The sequence below is a fragment of the Juglans regia genome, chromosome 2 (genome assembly GCF_001411555.2).
Source record: "Juglans regia cultivar Chandler chromosome 2, Walnut 2.0, whole genome shotgun sequence".
Taxonomy (NCBI): Eukaryota; Viridiplantae; Streptophyta; class Magnoliopsida; order Fagales; family Juglandaceae; genus Juglans; species Juglans regia.
Genome location: NC_049902.1, coordinates 24,366,668 through 24,388,934, shown reverse-complemented (window position 1 = coordinate 24,388,934; position 22,267 = coordinate 24,366,668). Strand labels below are relative to the sequence as shown.

Below are 22,267 nucleotides of genomic sequence, written 5' to 3'. Positions count from 1 at the left end.
CAATATTATGAGCAAAATATGATGAAAGAAAGCTTCCAATATTTCAATTATTCAAAGGTATCTGTTTGGTCAACTTAGCATATTCATTAAATCTAGTACTTAACATAAGATTTCCCCCAAAAAGTAATATTTAGGGGGAAATGATGGAATTAACTGCATGCTGGGTAATGTAGAATTGGAAGAACTAGTTGTGTAACCCAACTGACAATGGAACTTAGAGCACTATAATCTTAAAAATGCAGAGAAAAAGGACCCCATTTTCCTAGAAATATAAATTTAGTATATATTTCATTGCCAAACTAATTTAAAACTTCTACTTATCTCAAAAAAGTTACATTTATGTTGTTGTTACTGCTCAAATAGTCAGACTCCTAATTTCTAAAGCTACCAAAAAACAGACAACATAATAAATATAATTCTTTTTTGTTTTTTATTTTGATAATTAGGTCAGAGACTATGATGCCTGAATGTTACTACAAAGAAAGGATTCATGTCTTTGAAGCTGGATATGAGTAAAGCTTATGATAGAGTTGAGTGGAGTTTTATTAAAAAGGTGATGGAAGTGATGGGGTTTCAGCCAGCTTTTACTTCTTTGGTGATGTTATGTGTTCAATCCGTTTCTTTTTCTGTTTTGGTGAATGGGTAGCCAAGAGGTCAAATTTTTCCTAGTAGGGGATTAAGACAAGGGGACCCTTTGTCTCCTTATCTTTTTCTTCTTTGTACTGAAGGGCTCACTTCTTTGTTGAATGCAGCAGGTATAAGGGGGGATATTTCTGGGATTAAAATTTGTAGGGGTGCTCCCAATATTAATCATTTGCTATTCGCAGATGATAGTGTCATTTTTTGCAAGGTTGATGTTGAGGAGAATAGGAGAGTACAAGCTGTTCTAGCAGTTTATGAGAGTGTGTCGGGGCAGAAGATCAATAAGGAGAAAACAACGATGGTGTTTAGTAGTAATGTGGGTCAGGTTGAAAGGGAAGAGATTCGGCTGCTATGGGGTAATGGTGAAATTCAGCAGTATGAAAAATACCTTGGGTTGCCTCCAATTGTTGGTCGTTCAAAAACAAGGGCGTTTCAGTCTATTAAGCAGCGAGTATGGCAGAAATTGCAAAGTTGGAAGGAGAAATTGCTATCTCAAGGGGGTAAGGAGATTTTAATTAAAGCTGTGGCCCTATCCATTCCCACTTATTCTATGAGTTGTTTCCTTTTACCTATAAATTTCTGTTTGGAGCTGGAAAGTTTAATGTCTAAATTTTGGTGGGGCCAAAAGAAAGAAGAAAAAAGGATTCATTGGGTTAGTTGGAACAATATGTGTGAAGGGAAGTGTAGGGGAGGTATGGGTTTTAAGAGACTTAGATTTTTTAATCTTGCTCTTCTAGCAAAGCAGGGATGGAGGTTGATGCAATCGGAGGACACTTTGCTTCATAAGATTTTCAAAGCTAGATATTTTTCTAAGACAAATTTTATGGAGTCTAGCTTGGGCAACTGTCCCTCTTATACATGGCGGGGTATTTGGGAGGCAAAAAAATGGCTGAAGGAGGGATGTAGATGGCGGATTGGAGATAGTAAAAGTGCACATTTATGGACAGATCATTGGCTTCCAAAGCATAAGAATTTGGCTCACGAGTTGGGTTTACAAGTGCACGATAGAGAAGCTGTTGTGGCTTCTGTGATTGATGAGGATACAAGGGGGTGGGACATTCCAAAACTCAGAACTCTCTTCAATCCAATGGTTGTGGCAGATATCAACAGAATTATGATATTCCCGGAAGGTACCCCTGACAAATTGATCTGGAATCAAGAAAGAAATGGTCAGTTCTCTGTGAAGAGTTGTTACAAGCTAATTTTGGCACAAATGGGATCAAGTACAGCAGAGTCTTCTGGGATGGGGAGACAGCAGAAGCTATGGAAAGCCTTATGGAGGATGAAAGTTCCAAACAAAATTAAAATCTTTGCTTGGCGTGTATGCAAAGATAGTTTACCTTCTAAGGATAAGTTGCTAAAGAAAAAAGTGATTACAACAGCTAATTGTAGTTTCTGTCAGCATCCTCTGGAGGATTTGGTACATGCTGTGATTAGTTGTTCTCATATTCGGGCCTTTTGGTTACAGTTATTTCCCTCTTTAATAAATTCTATGTCTCTTCATGTTACTGAACTGGTATTACAAATGGTGGAGGGGATCGATACTGGTAATTTGGAGTTGTTTTTCTGTCTTGCGTGGGGATTCTGGTATCGAAGAAACAAGTTTGAATTTGAAAAAATCAGATTAAGTCCAAGGCATGTTATTAATCATTCTTGGGGTCTCTTGCATAGTTTCAAAGCTGTTTCTATTTGTTCTAAGGTGCAGCTCAAGGATCAGTTCAGATGGAGGCCTCCTACTCAGGGAATACTCAAGCTAAACACAGATGGGGCAATGTTTCCTAATCTATTACAAGCTGGTATTGGTGTCATTTTAAGGGATGCAGCAGGGATGGTGGTCATGGCAGCTTCTAAACGTGAACAAGAGGTGGAAGAACCTGAGGCCATTGAACTGTTAGCTGTTTTCAGAGGATTGCAGTTTTGCTCTTCTATGGGCATTGCGCATATTGAAATTGAATCGGACTGTTTGTTGATGATTCAATCTTTGCAGAAGGAGGATATGCTGAATTCCTTGCTTGGCAATTTGTTTTCTGAAATTAAAAGACTTTGTAGTTGCTTTGAAAGCATTTCTTTTAAACATGTTTATAGGAGGGTAATAGGGCGGCTCATGAGCTCGCTCGTTACGCTTGGAGAGTTGATGATCTTGAAATGTGGTGGGATAGTATTCCAGATTTCCTTTCTCAAACCTTATGGTTTGATAAATGTCTGTAATCTTTTTATCTCAATGATGAAGTTGTTTTTCTATCAAAAAAAAAAAATGTTTTAGGCATAAATGGGCTATTCAAAATGCACTGAATGGGCTTAAGAGGCCATTTACTGCAGCAAGACTTGTTGCTAATTACTGTAGAGAAGAGAGAAAAAATCTAATAAAATAAATGAATAAGCATAAAAAAAAGTTATCTAAATTTATATTATATGTTTGTGTTATATGAGCCTTTGCATAATTGTTACATATGATGTACTTGCTCTTGCAATCTAAAGCAAAATACTTTCTAAGTTCTTATATGTATATACTAATTATCACCAATAGATTATGAGATAAATATACTTTTCATTTTTGAACTATCGAAAATTTTGCATTTTTATGAAAACTATCGAAAATTTTGCATTTTTATGAAAACTATCAAAATTGACACGTTGTAAATCTAAAAAAATAACAAAATAAATTTATGCATTCTAAATTTTATCATGTCATGTACTTTTTATCAATCTTGTGAGAAATCGCATACACGTAGGTGGGAACACCCAGCATAGTGACATTATTCAATAGGATCATGGTTTGATGGAGTGTGAAACTGGGCGAGCAATGGGTAGGGCAATACAGCACTGGGGGAGCAAGGACAAAGGCGAGCAAAGAATGAGCAAGAAAAGTATCTTGATGATTATGTTGTTTTTATATTGCACCATGTTGTGTTCATTTATTTATATCTTGATGTTGACTATGTAAAGGCTTTGTCTCTAGATCCCGCCTTGTATATTTATATAGGTTGCCTTTGGCTTTATCAAAAGGATTTTGTATGTGTGTCACGACCCCAAGTTAGGATGAGAGTATTATCTTGATGGAGCTCATTTAGTCGCTTAGGATTGTATAATAGCAGAGTGATATCCCTTGAGTTGTTGTTGTGTGATCAACGAGCTTGAAGGAGATGGTAACACTCTCGAGTTGAAGTCGTTGACAAGACAATTAGTAGGGGCTGGAGAACTCTGTGGTAAAGGATATGGTAAAAAATGGGGCATAAAATCAAGCGTTGCTTATAACAAAGTCATACGCATGGTCATTACCCTCAATATGGTGAAGGGAACTAGGGTGTGTTTACAACAATGATAGGGGAGGCCATGGTATACGTTAAAGAGAAGGAATGGTTTAAGAAGGTATTCAAGGAAATGGCAGAGTCTGACTCCTCAAATGAGTTTATGGTTATTGTGGGGAGCCTAGGGCTCTCAGGTGATGAACCTTGTATCTCATCTTCGAGCATTGGATGCTCGGAGTGATTGCTGTGTTAAAGAATATTTATATATATTTGTGTTATTTGCTCGGGTTGTTGCAATTTTTAAACTCACAAGCATTATTTGTGTTGCACGGGAAATCTATACGACTAAGTTAAATGTTTTGTGTTCAAATTACTCGCGGTTTTAAAGTTAACTGTTGCTTGGATTTAGGACATGTGCTTTTGAGCTTCAAGCCAGCTGCTCGAGATGATGTACGTTAGTAGAATTCCTATATATATACGTTGCTCGAGCTTTGTTTAATCCTACAGTATTGTATTTCTCTACTCAATCTCTCAATTATGTAAATATTCTTTACTGACTTTAAATCTTATGTTTACTATCCTTACATGCAATGTATAGACTCTCATGACTTTAAACTTATTGAAACTTCTTGAAATCTCACTATGATATATAGTTTCACTACGATTTTGGTCCTCGAATTTGTAAACTTCGATGCATATGTAGGAAATAAGGGTGTGTACGAGCAAGAAGACTCGGGACAGCGCGCGTAGGAATAAGACGGGCGCTTATCCCCGTTTGGTCTATCATTCTCTATTTGACTATGTCTATTTAGTATTTTAAGTGATTTGATGTCGTCTATAATGCCCTAACAATTGCGAAGTTGTGACCTATATATGGATGTTCATGATGATGAATTTGATGTTCTAATATAATTTCTCTGGTACTACTATCTTAGTTATGACATATTATATACCTTAATCTTTCATTGCGGGTATTATCTTTACACCCGTGTGTCGAACATACGAGCACACAATTTTTCACATAACGTGAGGGGTGTGACGTCCCGGGTGGTGCACACTCCAACATCGCACGCGGCTTCCTGCAGCAAGATCATAAGTGGGGCCTAGGGCATGCATCACAGCTCTTAACATCATAACTAGACTGAAGAGCTATTTGAGATTCATTAATGTGTCAAATTTGGTCGTTTGAAGTGCATAATTTTCTCTCTCATTATTTGTCAGTCTATGGGGAAGTTGCAATGTATCAATGACACTCTAGATTGGCTTATGAAATCGTAGCTTCTAGTAAAACCCACTTAAATGTTATAAAATATATATATATATATATATATATAATATTAGAAGTGTGATAGTATACTTAGTCCTTTTGCTTTCTTCCTCAATGGAATAACTGATTAATGATCTAAATGGTTAATTAATAGAAGAAATCCCACAAATTAGCCAGAATCTTGGCAAAGATTGAGATTGGATCTCTGAGTGGTAACTTAGTCATCTATTCTGTCCACATCTTTGTTAGGGTTCCTATTTTAAGCTTTTGCGATTGATCTAAACCTAAATTAATATAGTTTAATACATTAAAGTAATTTCCTTGTGGTTTCTTCATCATCATCTGTGGTGACGCAGATGTGCATATATATATGTAATCTCACAACGTACTACACGAATTAATGAAATTAAAGAAGATTAACTAATGGGAAAAAAAAAGAATATACTGGCCGAGAGATCCTGATCATGATATAATAAATGTTGTTTACAGTTGATCCATATATAAATGTTGTCCCAACATTTTCTTACCAAAAACGAATTAAACTTGAAAATAGAAAAATGTGCATATGCATGGCGTACTTACTTAAAAGTCTAGTGGTCATATATATAATATATATATATATATATATATATATATAATGGAACCCCAAAACTACCATTTAGCTAGGTATGATCGTTTTCATAATTAATACTGTTATATATTAAGAAAAATCTTATTCCATCATGATGAACTGATCATCATGATGCATGAGATTATATTAGGGATAGCAAATGTACGTTATAACCTGCATATATATATGCTATGATCATACCAATTAATAATATAGATAATAAACAAGCGTAATTAAAAGGATCATTATGTGCAGAGATCGAAGGTGATAATTGGGAAAAGAATTCCAGTACATAATTAAAGAAAATGAGATACGAAAGTATAGCTAGTAGTTTTGAGAAACACTTTGAACTTGAGCTCCGATACGATCGATACATGCATGCACCAAATTAAAGCCTAAATATATATATATATATATATATATATATATATATATATATATACTAATGATAATAATAGTACGTAATAAATATTGCTGGAAACAAGCTAGGATGATCATGAGGACCCCATGAAAGCTAGCTAGCTAGCGTACGCGGTTTTTATCCAAATTTAATGGAGTTCCTGGCCTATATATATATATATATATATATATGATCAAGTCGGTCTTGTTTAATTTCCCATTTTGTTTGATAATTTGCAGGAGGTTTGAGGAAAGGTTTGCTGGCCGGCCTGTTTCGGGAGAATTTTAAACGCGCACCTATATATATTATCATTGCCGATAACTTGTGTCGTTTTCTAATTTATAAACCCCTAAAGAGTTCGATCGTTTAAAAACTTGACGGACCAGATGCCATGTCATGGTGGTAATTCAGTACTGTCGACTATATATAATTAATAACGATAGATATATAATTTGTCAAACCGGTTTTATATTATTTTTTAAAAAATTTAAATGGTTATTGGGTTTAATGTAGGACGAAGAAATTAAGATAAACATTAATGTAGAAGGTGGGAGATCAGACGCATTATCCGACAAGGCAAATCAATATATAATTCTGATTTTTGTATCGGATGACCTAACTCATGATATGATAGTTCATGGCCCCCCATGCATATATAATATGCTGCTGCTGTTTCCTTCATCTCAGTGGCTGCAGGCTAGAAGTTATTATTATAATTTAAAGGATAATTAAAGGCATAATTAAGCAGCATTATATATGTTTCTAAATTCTGTGGTCGACCAAGCTTTTCAAATATTGGAAGATATATATATTCGGTATTCATCTTATAACTAAATTGTAAAAGTTTAGGAGACATGCATGCTAGCTAGCTTTCCTTGCACGGATTTACCCACTAACACTAGTAATAGATATGATTAATGCTAGGTACAAGTTTAAATGTAAAAATCTTGTATAAGTATTTTATAAAAATGTGGGCCCTATAAAAAAGTGAGTTTTTCACATTTTTTAATGATACATTTTTATGGTGGGGTTTATTTTCTAATTTATAAAGGACTTGCGGGAGATTTGTGCATTTAAGACTTGTGTGAGACTTGTATATTTATATATATAGGACTTGTATATATCATTTCTCACTAGCTATATATGACAAAGGTACTGTAATTCTTAACTGGTTTCCTGATTACTGCAATAGAAAACAGAAGGTATACTGATCATGATCGGACGTTTAGATAGTGAGTTAAATTGAGATGAGATGAGATGAGAGTTGAAAGTTGAATAAAATATTATTAAAATATAGTATTTTAATATTATTTTTATTTTAAAATTTGAAAAAACTAAATTATTTATTATATTTTGTTTAAAATTATAATGATTAAAAAATATGAGTTGAGACCAACTCATTATCCAAAGTCTTAGTCGATGAATCAAAACATGCAACAATATTTGTGGAATGACCTAACTGAAAAGATCATACTCATCAAGGACAGGTGACGATCGGCCTAGAGCCATATATATCATATATAGTGGATGGAGATCGAGGCCGTGTACGTGGATATATGTCAACCAAGAGACTGAGCTATACTGCATATAAAGTCATGATTCATGATAATTAAACATCAAGTACTAGCTAGTAGGTTGACCATGTTTCCCTTTTATAGTTCAAGTTGAATCCCAAACAGGATTTGCTAATTATGATGATCGATCAAATATACGAAAGCATGCGCATCATGAATATATCCATCTTTTAGTGCTTCAATATCCAATATATGCCATTATCTAGTCTTTAATATTATAATTTCCTGATCCCCAGCTCGATCCTGCAGCTAGCAGGTTCATTTCAAATGGAATCATTAACAACATATATATATAAATATATATATATGAGTGTACTGTTAAATATTAATTAATAAGCGGACTGATAATATCTCTATATATATATTATATATGACATAATTCATCAACAAATTAAATGATGATAACTGGTTAGTGGATTTGGTGTGTGTGTATATATATATATATATATATGTTTACAGATCCAAAAATTTATGGTGAGGGATAAGCGAATTCGAATATTGGCAGTAGTTGAATTAATATATAAAACGATCACTGTTTGTGTATAGTACTGAAAGAGGAGGCCGGAGACAAGCATACACATGATGAATATATATATGGGAAAGAACTCATGATGCAACTAGCTAGAAGAAGAATTGCTACGTCATTGGGGCACCAAGAGACCTGCAACCAATAAATCTCTCTGGAAGTGTGCTTATAAATGTTGAGAAAATTCAGGTTATTGTCTGCATCAATATTTTATGTGGTATATGATATATGATACATCATGAGCACCAAGCTGTTTGTCCAATCAAGAATGATATTTCGATTAACTAATATTAAATTCTGGTAACGATGTTGATGTTTTCAGCGAATGATCAATATGAGTGGGATCTGACTCGTGAACACAGACTTAATTATTATATATATATATATAGACTTGAAGAATGGCAAGAACAACATTAATATTGGGAAACATTGTTGCAGATTACAGATGTCATCATCATCCCTTCGACACAAATCAACATCACTTTTTGGTGTGGAAAATATTACATGAAATTAATGGTCATGTATGCTTGCTTGCGTAAGAAAAATCCAGAATAATCTTCATGCTGTTGCTAGATGTTGATGTTGATGTTGATGATCATGATGATAAGTTAGTGCAAATGGCATAATATACGAGCAATTGCGTTTCTCCATCAGTTAGCTAGGTCATTTTTTTTTTTTTTTTAATATTCAAATTAAGTTTCACAACCAGCTAGCTAGATAGCTAGCTGGATTGCTCTTGTATTTATATATAATTGGTGTATTTTGCCTTTTGTTAAAAGAGCTATAAGAATGGTTGGAAATGGCAATATAAGGCAATATGCCTTTGTGTTTCTCAACAAAAAAAATGGCATTCTCTTTGCCTAGAATATATATTATGATTTCCAATTGATTGGAGACCCCGGCCCACACACATCGTGAATGGCTAGCTGTTGTGGTCATGTTTCCTTTATTTTTTTTTTTCTTTTGGACTTTTCATTTCATTCTAGAAGAACAAAAAGGGGAGGTGGAGTGCTGTGGAAAATGTTAGGTCATCGCAACAACTAACAAGCTAACTTTTGTTGTTTTTCTTTGCTATTTTTAACTTTTGTGATGAACAGATCGAACTCGATCGATCGGCACGTACCTTATCACTTTAGAGACGCCATGAATTTACTTGAATTTGCATAAAATGAAGGCAATTATACATATAACATCACACACATATATAATGAGAATGGATTTCTAATTATCTGTCATATATATATGATCATCATCTGTAGATAAGTTCAGTACTACTACTCATGTACTCAACCGGGTAGCTGCGACGAAAGCTAGCTTTGCTGCTTAAGTTGATCACTTTCACTTGTTTGAAATCTCATTATGCATGTTATGTTCAGTAAATTGATTAAACCTCTGCTAGTTTGGTGGAAAATATATATATATATATATATTTATATATATAGAGGGCAAAGCTGATTATAAGGCCGGTAATAAATTAGATTTATCTTTTTGGCAGTGCATGGGGGAGCTAGAATATATATCTTTTGGTCACTTTAATTAATTAGGTGCTTTTGTTTTGTTTTTTTCCGACGAAGGTGTCACTCAAACTTGGTACTTTTAATTTACCGTCGTAGAGCATCAAAGCCTCATGTCTAATTTGGAGTCAGATTCATGATCATGTGATCTCTTGTGTAGTTCATGACACGGGACATGGTGCACTATATATATATATATATATGAAGCCTACAAGTTAAGCTTGGACAAATTAATTATAATCTTATACATGAACAATATAAGATGTGTATATATACAAGAAAAATAAGTATATGTGATGAGTTATTTGAGAATAAACTCATTTTAGTAGAAAATGATCATTTTCATGACAAATAATTGGTCACAAATAAATATTTTTCTTATAGTGACAATTTCATAGTTTGGATGAGATAAATAGGTGAGATGTGACAGGTCAGTCTACATAAAGATCTTTCAAAAGTAAGCTTATAATGAAGATCATAAGTAACGTTATTTCTATTGTAAAGTAGATATTATCTATCACGTGCAGTCACATTAGTGGTAGATTATTTCCTTTTATTAAATTTGTGTATAACAATTAATAGTACTTCTGTAAATTAGTGGATAGGTTATAAGCTTGCATCACACATCTATAAATTAGTTAGTGGATAAGCTTTAAAATGAATTAAGTTTAAATGACCACCCAGCTAGCTCAATGGGACTCCTTTTTTATATCATCCACCACTAGTTGTATTATATGTTTAATAGTATCAAATAAATGACTCAGCTGCTCACCACGTCACAACTCGAGTGAGAGAAAAAGGGATCAGTAGTGTGTTGTAACTCATAAAATTAACATCAAATATTTAATCCACTAGAGTGTTTGTAATTGAATTGTGATTCTTGTTTTGTCTTCTTTAGGTCTATGTACTTTTTAAGCTATATTAGTCCTTTATCCAAATCAGATATTAGACTTACAATTGAGCTAATTATTAACTTTATATAAAGAAAATGCTGTAAACTATAATACTATCCCACCATTATCATATTTATTAATGTGATCATGGTGTTTAATAACTTTCAAATGATTAATTAATCCTTGTTTAAAAAAAAGTGAATACCTAATTAAATGTTGACTTATCAGCCAAGGTGAGATTATTGTGATATATATAGTGGTGTAGTACTTTCTAGCACTAGTACTATTATTCTTAGTAAATAATTTTTTTGTGAAAATTATCCTTCAAAAGTATTAAATAATTGATAAAATTCCAATATTTCCATTTTTCTTTTCCTAATCTAATAGTGGAATTAAATTTAGTTTTCTGAAGTTACTGGGGCAGTGGATGAATAAGGAGACAACAGGTTTGGAACAACAGAAACAGGGTGGTGATTAGAGGTGTAACCAGTCCGGTTTTGGACAAAATCTAAGACCGAACCGGTATGTATCGGTTTTACATTTTTCAAAACTGATTATGCACCGGTTACCCTCCTAAACAGGTACTTCTGATTTTACTAGTTTCCGGTCTGGTCCGATCCGGTTTTCCATTTATTTTTAAAATGAAATTTAGACAATTTATCATTAAAAATCTATTTATAAGAAAAAAAAAAAACTGGTTTAATTGTTGAGCATTCACAGTTTATTCAAATCCTCAACCTCAATTGATAAACATTAAATATGACATATGTTATTCAAGTAGAAAAATTACAAAACCTTATCAAAGTAATTTCACAAACCCAATCACAAAATACAATTTCACAAACCCAATAAAAAAACCCAATCAAAGTAAATTTCGGATTCAAAAAACTCTATTATCACAAATATCGTCTATCATAATTTCAAAGTAATTTCACAATCCCAATCACAAAACTCTAATATCACAAACAAAATAATAAACAAAATCACAAAAAATCCTAAATTTCGGATTCAAAAACCCTAATATCAAAAAACTCAATTACAAAAAGCCTAGTATGTAATTTCAAAAAAAAAAAATTACCTTTGAAGGGGCACTGGGCAGACTCGGTAGAGAGACAAAGTGAAGCCGAGAGAGTTGAGACTTGAGAGAAGAGAGAGTGAGGGACGAGAGAGTTGAGAGAAGAGAGAGTGAGAGACGAGAGTGAGAGACGAGAGATGAGAGAATGAGAAGGGGCGAGGCCGCGAAGCAGAGACGCAGACGAGAGAGTGAGCGGACGAGAGAGTTTAGAGAAGAGAGAGTGAGAGACGAGAGAGTTGAGAGTTAAGAGACGAGAGACTCGAGAGTAAGAAGGGTTGAGGCTACGAGGCAGAGATGCAGATGAGAGAGTGAGCCGCAAGCGGACGAGAGAGAGAATGACACAGAATGAAATGAGAGGGAGAATAAGACTTTAGGAATTAGGGTTTAGTTATAGGGGAAACGGCGCCGTTTCCTATTGAATTAATATTTTCAATGTGTTTTTTTTAAATGGTAATTAAAACTTTTTTTGACGGTTTGGAAAATTGATTTAATATACTATAATCTAATATATTAGAATATACAATAGTATTAACTATTAATATTAGACTATTAGTATAGTTATATATTAGTATTAGTTATAATGATTTAATATAACTATATTAGTATAAGTATAACTATAGTATATAATAAACTATTAGTCTATTAGTATTAGTTAAATAGTTATAGACTTATATATTAGTATAGCTATATAATATATTAGACTATATAATAGTATTAATATTAGAATATTAGTATAGTAACTAAAGTTATATATTAGTATTAGTTATAAATTATATATTAATATTAGTTATAAACTTTTAGTGATTTAGTATAACTATATTAATTATAAGTATAACTATAGTCTATATTATATTTTTAATATATATATATATAGACTATATAATATATATATATATATTGAATCATTGATATATATAAATATATATTTGTAATACATTTAATATACTATAGTCTAATATATTAGACTATATAATAATATTAATATTAGACTATTAGTATTACTGATAGTGATTTAGTATAACTATAGTCTATATTAAACTATTAGTATTAGTTACATAGTTGTAGACTTATATATTAATATAACGATATAATATATTAGACTATATAATAGTATTAATATTAGACTATTAGTGTAGTTATATATTAGTATTATTTATAAACTATATATTAGTATTAGTTATAAACTTTTAGTGATTTAGTATAACTATCTTAGTATAACTATGGTCTATATTAAAATATTGGTATTAGTTAAATAGTTGTAGACTTATATATTAGTATGGCTATATAATATAATATTAGACTATATAATAGTATTAATATTAGACTATTAGTATAGTTATATATTAGTATTAGTTATAAACTTTATATTAGTATTAGTTATAAACTTATATATTAGTATAGCTATATAAATTATTAGACTATATAATAGTATTAATATTAGACTATTCTTATTGTTATATATTAGTATTAGTTATAAACTATATATTAGTATAGCTATATAATATATGATCAATTAAATTTTTATTTTTAAGATTAAACTTTTATTTTATAATAATATTATCTTATATATAATTATATTAATAGTATATGATCAAACAAATTATAAATGCTCACATTTAAGAATAACATTTTATGTTAAAATTTATAAATTATAGTATGAAATTATTTCATATATGATATATAATTACATATATTATATATAAAAATTCCACATATAATTATACATTATATATAAAACTTATATATATAAAATATTTTGTATAATATTAATTTTGTATAAAACTTATATATAAAATATGATTTTTTATATATTTTTTTAGGAACCGGTCCGGTCCGGTCCGGCCAGTTTTTACATTACAAGAATCAGTCCCGGATTGGACCGGTTCAAAATCGGTCCAACCGGTCTGGACCAGTTTTTTGGTTTAAATTTACACTCTTAATAGTGATAAAAAGATTAATGGAGCACCTGCAAATATATATATATATATATATATATATATATATGATCATCTGTTTATGATAAAGACAACAACATATATTTCCAAAAAATAAATTAAAAGAGAGCATATATATATATGCATGATATATGTATATAATTATATAATTATATATATATATAAATATAAATAAACACAACTCAACCAGCCTGTACTATTAACTGTTGAGAGATACCACATTCTGTGGAGGGCATGCATGCCCTAGTTGTAGTTGCTCTCTTTATTACAAGATAATTGCACTTTACAATTCCCCAGATAGTACTACATGATCTTTTTCATTTTTGCTGTATGTGTATATATACTCTTCCTGCAGAGCTAGATTTACATATACATACATTTATAGATATATATGCTTCATTTGATGGCCAAAAAATCATTTCAGTATTCTTCTGAACTTTTCAGAGTACATGCATCCAGCTAGTCTAATTGATAAAAGGATTAACGCACATGCACGTAGAATATTTCTCACGAGGTTTAGGATCATAAACGATCGATGCTTTGTGTCGGGCTAGCTTAGGGCCGGGATAATGAATAAAATGACGCTATTAATTTGTGGACGAAAATAGGAACGTGTTTGTTTCTTTGGGATCGGAGTAGTAGGCCATGCAGCAGCTTGCTGTAAAGAATGGAAGTACATTAATTAGCATATATTACCTCATGATCATGTTGTTGATGATCTCCAAGATGCATGAGTAGTACTATATATATACGCATTGTTTATGCATGCATGCATGTATCATGAGCTAGCTAAAGAACCTAATCAATCTATCTGCTCTAAGCTGGAGGCATAAAATTATATATATCTAATCATTCTCATATGTGTGTGTAAAGTTATAAATTTGGGTACTGGATGGGAACAAAATTCATATTTTCTTTATGAATGCCTCATCATCATCAACATTATTTGTCTAGATAAAGCTTTTGATTAATTATAAGCATTTAATACTATTTAATTAAGAGATTAATTCACACCAGAATTAGTACTAATAAATTATGTAAAATTCAGGTTTTGTTCATATCTATCTCTTTAATTTGCACACTAAGCTTCTTAAAAATTTTAGTCTGATCAATTCAATCTAATTCAGGCACAACATGTAGGTAGTACTCATCTTTTAGTATATATATAACTTCACCCTCAAACCATTAATTTTATATATATTATAGTACTAGATGATCTCCTTTTTCTCTTATATATCTAGGGAATATTTAAGGCGGATTTCAAACTTACCCAAGAGAGAGTGATCATGCACTCACCCCGTTTTGGCATAATTTATAGCTTCATTCTCAAAAGCATTGATTATATATATATATATATAGAGAGAGAGAGAGAGAGAGAGAGAGAGAGAGAGAGAGAGAGAGAGAGAGAGAGAGATTGGTAGTCTCTATTTTGGCACTTTTCCTGCCCTTCTTTCTAGGCCTCACTTACTCTCCTGTTCTGTCTTTATTTTCCCTTCCTTTCCATCATCCCTGCAAATGTATATTTGTTATCGATGATGATGCGGTAGCCGTGCTAGCTTGAACTTTGTATTTGGAATGATAACATGATAATGTACATGAGGGCATCCTCGGCTGAAATGTGTCAATATGTAAATTAATATATATATATATATATATAAATATATATATATATAATAAGTTACCCCTATGCACCCATATTTAGGAAAAATTTAAAAGGAAGACTTTCCGTTCCATTCCTTTTTCTGTTGAACAAATTGCATGTTATTAAAATTATAAAGAAATCTCATAAAAGTAAACTCATCATAAATTGATATAGTTTGATGTGATTCGTTAAATTATAATTCTAATTTTATTATACAATAAATATTATATACCACATCAAACAAGTCAATTTATAAATTTATTTTTGTCAAATTTTTTTTATAACGGTAACTCTTGTGTATTAAGATTTTGGATATTCGTCGTGTGGGTCATTTTCTTGTTTTGTTTTTCTTTATTTTCTGTGGGTCTCAAAAAATCTCCTTTCTAAAGTTGGCCTACTTTATATCTGTAAATCTCCACCGTTCATCCCACACTCTTTTCTTCTATTTATACCACCTCCCATTTCATTTTCTGTCCCAACTCCTTCCTCTTCTTCGAAAACCACAATAATCACCACACTCCTCTGCTGAGCACATCCCCTGCATTTTATTGCCAAACTCTACCTCTTCAACATCAACAATGGCTTGCTTAGAGTTGTGTAAGGAGGTAAGTAAACATTTCATATTCTTCTCTCACTCTCTCTCTCTAGATAGATGGATAGACACACACACAAACTCTCTCCTTTCACTCTCAATTACCTTTTATATCATTGCATGTCACATGTTTCTTTGGATTTTGTTGTTTATAAGGAACGAATTGTACATGCATTCTTGCAATATGGCAAACTTGTAGTGTGATTATAGCAGTGTTCTTATTGTTTTTTTCTTCAAGAATATGCAGGTTAAATCCAAAGAAGGGCAAGAAGCACGCACTCTGGATGGAAGTGTTGATTGGCATGGCCGCTCGGCAATCAGAGGAAAATCTGGAGGGTGGTTTGCTGGGATTATCATACTTCGTAAGCTTTCAGACCTCACTTTTGAATAGAAAATAGAAACAAATCAGGAGAACAATTCAAAAAACAAAAAAGAGAATTATCGGTTTATTTTTCTTTTCCTACTGTTTATTTGATTTCCCATTTATCTAACCAGTTCATGTGACAAAACTATGCCCAAATTTGATTGATTAACAATCTTAAAAACGTAGTTCATGCATTCTTTTTTTTTTTCCTCTTTTCATTTCCTCTGTTTATGAGAGTTATGACACAGTTACTCTCCAAAATCCTCTGCTTTTTCCCACATCAGAAAAACTTGCAGCTAACATCCTTCCTCCTAGTAGTAAAGATGCATGATGGGGGCATATCCATCTAGTTTCTAGCTATTGCTTGATCCCAAAGCACTCCAATGGCTTTGTGTGTGTGCGCGCGTGTGCAGTTCTACAATATTGGTGGCGCTCTCAGGAAAAAAAAGGAGTGATATTTAAGACTTTGGAAGAGGAGAGTGAGGTTTTCGTCTAGATGTAACCTATTCAGATAAGCAGTTACAAAAAAGGGTAGCTTTGATAAGAGCTCCTTGTTACCAAAGTTCAGATATGGACATTTGTACAAATGAAGATCTGGTGTTCATATTTGGCACTGAGAACCTAACCAGATGTTGTTCTCTTGTTGCATGCTGAGCTTTTATGCCAGCTAAAGCTAAACCCCCGGCCCCAACCCCTTCAGAGTGAGAGAACTAGACGAAATGCATTCCTCGATCAGAGAGAGAGAGAGAGAGAGACAGAAGAAAGCATGCATATGAAGCAAGACATGCCCGGCACGTAATCTTTGCCTTTATTTTGCATAACGTTGGTCTTTCCCACGTGTAATATTTGTCACCAACTTGCACTTGAAAAAATGCATGAAAAATTGAAAATAGAAGCCAAGCCCACTCCAGTCCCACGTGACAATGGCAGTTAGCACTACATCTTAACCGTGTCCTCCCAAACGTCTGATTTGTCATTTTTATTATTTTATTTAAATATATATATTTATAAATTATATATCAATATGTATTTAAATAGAAAGATAAAAATATATAACAAGTACAAGATATAATAAGTAGAATTTTTCGATCTTAACCATGTTCCAGACAATATATGCTTGAAAAAAATAATGGGATCCATCAAAATGATGTTTGGAAGTATAAATTTTTTTAAAGATTTTTTTTTTTAGGTTGCTTAAAAATTACTTTAATTTTTGTATTTCCATCATTATGAAAAGAGATTGATTATTACATTTATTAAATTCATGTATTTGTAAATCCAAATAATTAATTATACGAAACTGAGGACCAAACTAGTCGCAGTCATTAATTTGTACGAAAGTTTGGTTATCATAATATTAAAAGGCCAAATTTTAATTTCTTTCTTCTATATTTTAAAATTATAATATAAAGTGTTGTTTCTTTTTCTTCGATTCCTTTACAACCAATGAAATGTCCCACTAACTGGCTAACGAGTAATGACATGAAAATCATGATCACTTGCATGGAGTATTAATAATTAGTGGAAAAAGATCATTACGACCTTATTTAGAAAAAGAAAAAAGAAGCGCACATTATTTGGAGGTGATCAAGTATATATATGGTCTTGTTAAAGTAACTGTAACAATTTACTGTTGCAGAAGATAATGTGTTTTTGGATGGTTCTAGTTCTTTACAAATCATCATGTGATGCTTTTAAAGATCAGGAGCTGCATGTGGCAGCAGCATATGTATGCATGCTGAATAATGCTTATTAATGGCCTGCCACCAAATCTTCTAGGGGAGAGTAATCTACATGCATGATGAAGTCACTCCACATGCAAACAAGTCTTGAGGCCAATGATTATTGGTTCATTTCGATCATAATATTTATTAGTAAATGCCTGCAGGCATGCGTGCATGCAATCTGATTTCTTGTTTCGAGAGGATCGATTTGGTAACCTGGCCTCTCTTTCGAACGTTTTTTCTGAATCTGAGTGCATTTAATGCTTTAGGCTACTTCCAGGTGTCTGCATGGCCTTTTCTTCTGCAGAGAATAACAAGTTTAAGCATCGTGAAGGTGATATACAAGCATGTCGATCGATCGTTTGTTATTTCTGCATGTCTCTCTTTATTAGTGTTCATATTTTCTATTAATTTGACATTTTGAGATAAGCGGTGATTTCGAAATCTGAATGTTGATTCTATATTTTATCTTATTATTTAAATATTATACATGTGCTTACTTATTGAGGGGATGACGTTTGAACCACATGTGACGGGAGTGTTCAAATATAATATAAATATTAATTTAAACTTTTGGAACCAATGGTGATTTTACATTTTATTTCTCATTGAATCAACAGTGAACCAAGGTCTAGCTACCCTAGCATTTTTTGGAGTAGGAGTGAACCTGGTATTGTTCTTGACAAGGGTCTTACAGCAAAACAATGCTGATGCTGCTAACAACGTGAGCAAATGGACTGGAACAGTTTACATCTTCTCTCTGGTTGGCGCTTTCCTTAGTGATTCCTACTGGGGGAGATACAAAACCTGTGCCATATTTCAGGTCATCTTTGTCGCGGTAAGTATCCTGATTTACTATTTTTGTACTCTCTTTTTTTTGTTTTTCCTATTTTTGCAAATTCCAAAAAAAAGGAATGTGTCTTCGCTATCTAATAGTAGCTATGTGCATTTTTCGACAGGGTTTGGTATCACTATCACTATCGTCATATCTATTCTTGGTCAGACCTAGAGGTTGTGGGGATGGAGAAACTCTATGTAGTACCCCTTCAAACATGGAGATTGGATTATTTTACATATCTATCTACCTTGTTGCCCTGGGAAATGGAGGGTATCAACCTAATATTTGTACGTTTGGGGCTGATCAATTTGATGAGGAAAACCCCAAAGAAGGGTACTCAAAGGTAGCCTTTTTTAGCTACTTCTATCTGGCTTTAAACCTTGGTTCCCTCTTCTCAAATACCATACTGGGGTACTTTGAGGATGGAGGGATGTGGGTTTTAGGATTTTGGGCGTCTGCCGGCTCTGCCTTTGCAGCATTAGTCTTGTTTCTTGTTGGGACCCCAAGGTACAGACACTTCAAGCCAAGTGGCAACCCTCTCTCCAGGTTTTGCCAGGTCATAGTTGCTGCAGTGAAGAAGTGGAGGGTCGAGATGCCACCAAGTGCAGAGGGCTTGTATGAAGTGGATGGAAAACAGTCTTCCACTAATGGTTGTAGAAGGATACTCCACACCCATGGCTTCAAGTAAGTATAAAATCATGATCATTGGCATATAATTTAGTCCATTTGACTCAAAATACTTGGCCGAAGCTTTATCAGATTGCTTAATTCGTGATGTTTTTAGGACTCCAATATTAAACAGCACCTGAATGGATATAATATATGACTATCCATTGTGATGCTAACCCATTTTGATTTATCATGTAGGTTCTTGGATAGGGCAGCATTTATCTCATCGAGGGACTTTGAGGACCGGAACCAGGGTGTTCAGAATCCCTGGCGGCTCTGCGCAATCACCCAAGTGGAAGAAGTTAAATGCATTCTAAGACTACTCCCAATTTGGCTCTGCACTATACTCTACTCTGTAGTCTTCACACAAATGGCCTCTCTCTTTGTGGAGCAAGGTGCTGCCATGAAAACTACCATCTCAAACTTCCGAATCCCACCTGCAAGCATGTCTAGCTTTGACATAATCAGCGTAGCAGTTTTTATCTTCCTTTACCGGCGAGTTCTTGACCCACTTGTCAGTAGAATTAAGAAATCAGATTCCAAGGGACTCACTGAGCTTCAGAGAATGGGCATTGGCCTTATTATAGCTGTGATGGCAATGGTTTCAGCCGGGATACTGGAATGCTATAGGCTGAAGTATGCAAGAAAAGACTGCAGACACTGTGAAGGCTCAAGCTCCTTGAGTATCTTTTGGCAAATTCCTCAGTATGCCTTTATAGGAGCTTCTGAAGTTTTCATGTATGTGGGACAATTGGAGTTCTTTAATGCACAGACACCAGATGGGTTAAAGAGCTTTGGAAGTGCACTTTGCATGGCATCTATCTCTCTTGGGAATTATGTGAGTAGCTTGCTTGTGACTATGGTAATGAAGATCTCAACTGAGGATCACATGCCAGGATGGATCCCAGGAAATCTCAACAAAGGTCACCTGGACAGGTTTTACTTCCTGTTAGCCGCCTTGACAACAATAGATTTGGTTATCTATGTTGGTTGTGCTAAGTGGTACAAGTCTATCAAGTTGGAAGGAAGATTTGAAGAGAAATATGAGGCAGAAGACTTCAGAGTCTGATGTATATAAGAACATCGGCAAGACATATTATGGCTCGTCGTACCAGCTTATATTATGAATAAGAGGAATGGGATAGCCCTAAACACTGGCATATGTTCCTGCTTGAAGATAGATGCAGTAAGAGAAACTCATTCTCATCTAAATGTCTTACACTCGCTCCTTGCTGTTTCTCCAACACCTAACTCAGTGCAGCTATTTCTCTCCATGCTCTTGGAGCAAGCTAGGTTATGCAGAGTTGATTCTGAAGAGTTTGGCTTAAAGATATTTGCTTCCATTTCTACATTGGACATAAAAAAATTTGCTTGACAGAAGTTCTAATGTATGCCTTGGTTCTCTCTACAAATTTCACATCATATGGGTTCATGAGAGCTTACTATTTTTAGATTTTAGATGTCCAATGCTTTGCCTTATTCTGTCCCTTGATATTCAAAAATAAGATTTCCAGAACAAATGTGATACTTATGTGAATTGAAGTTATGGATTACGGGGAAAATAAGGATAGTAGTTCTCTTGTTTCATTGATTGGCTTATACTGGATGCCAAAGCATTCGTAAGCCTAGCACTAGCATTAGCTCTGCACTTGATGTTGTATAGACTGATAAAGGGCTGCTGGATGCCCAGTAACAGTTTCCTCAGATCCATGGAAAGAAAGAAAATCCTACACGTTTTGCACTCAACTCCAACAGTTGTAGAGAACAGTGAAGGTTAAGGAGTGTTTTCTTAACAGAATCTATATGTACACAAAAAAAAAAAAACATAACTATATCCTCCCACAAATGATACATACAAATGAGTACAGTCCCATAATACTACTGGAAAACAGTCCAGCTTTGTCACATGTATAAATGACACGTAGTGGCACTAATGTGAAGGAGTGCTACGGTAATTGGGGAAGAGAAGGTCTGGAGAAGGTCCCATCTTCATCATCTGAAAAAAAAAAACTGCATGTATATGGGCATGACACCATGACAAAGCACCAGTCTCTGTTTAATCCTTTCTCTGCATACGGGATGATGAAGTCATGTCGGATAAATTTAGAAATCAGAATGCATACGATCCCCCTTTAATAAGTAATGGCATCCTCATCCAAGATGATTAATATTTATTGAAAAAATAAACAGATATATTTTAGTCAACGTTGTCCATAGATGTTTCTAATCTTGTATGGTCTGAGGTTTCATAAAACTGTTTTGCTTTGAAATGCCTTCGTCCAGTAATATATACTGAGCATATATGATATATGAGCTTTGGATTAATCAAACTGCATGCTTATTTGAATAGAGCAAGATAAATGCACAGATATCAGCATGGAATGATTCCAAAGAAAAGTGTTTCAGTACATTACCAAGCAAAAAAAAGTGTTTGGTGCAAGTAATGTAATATTTACAAACATAAATGCTCTTATCCTGGTTACAGATCACAAAAGAAATCAATACGTGTGAGTCGAAAGAATGTTCTATGCAGTGCTGTTAATGAACTCACTCGTTTGTGAAGGCAAAGATTGCTGAGCATAGCTGATAATGGCTTAAAAGTATAGCCATGGGCCCTGTCCTCATGAAAACGATGATTTGAGTATTTAAGATTGCTAGCCATATCCGTGGCATGGAAAGCAAACATTCCACCCTTTTCGCTCTGCAAAAGAACGTCCACTAATGTCTTCAGATA

The 22,267-nt window shown here is 33.5% G+C and overlaps 1 protein-coding gene across 1 annotated transcript; it reads left to right on the top strand.

Moving 5' to 3' along the window:
• Positions 1 to 15,826: 15,826 nt before the first annotated feature.
• On the top strand, positions 15,827 to 20,970 carry LOC109012174 (protein NRT1/ PTR FAMILY 7.3-like). Its single transcript, XM_018993691.2, has 5 exons — positions 15,827 to 15,951; positions 16,186 to 16,300; positions 18,647 to 18,864; positions 18,986 to 19,548; positions 19,732 to 20,970. The coding sequence occupies exons 1-5, from the start codon at positions 15,925 to 15,927 to the stop codon at positions 20,600 to 20,602; spliced, it is 1,794 nt and encodes a 597-aa protein (XP_018849236.1). The 5' UTR covers positions 15,827 to 15,924; the 3' UTR covers positions 20,603 to 20,970.
• Positions 20,971 to 22,267: the final 1,297 nt, after the last annotated feature.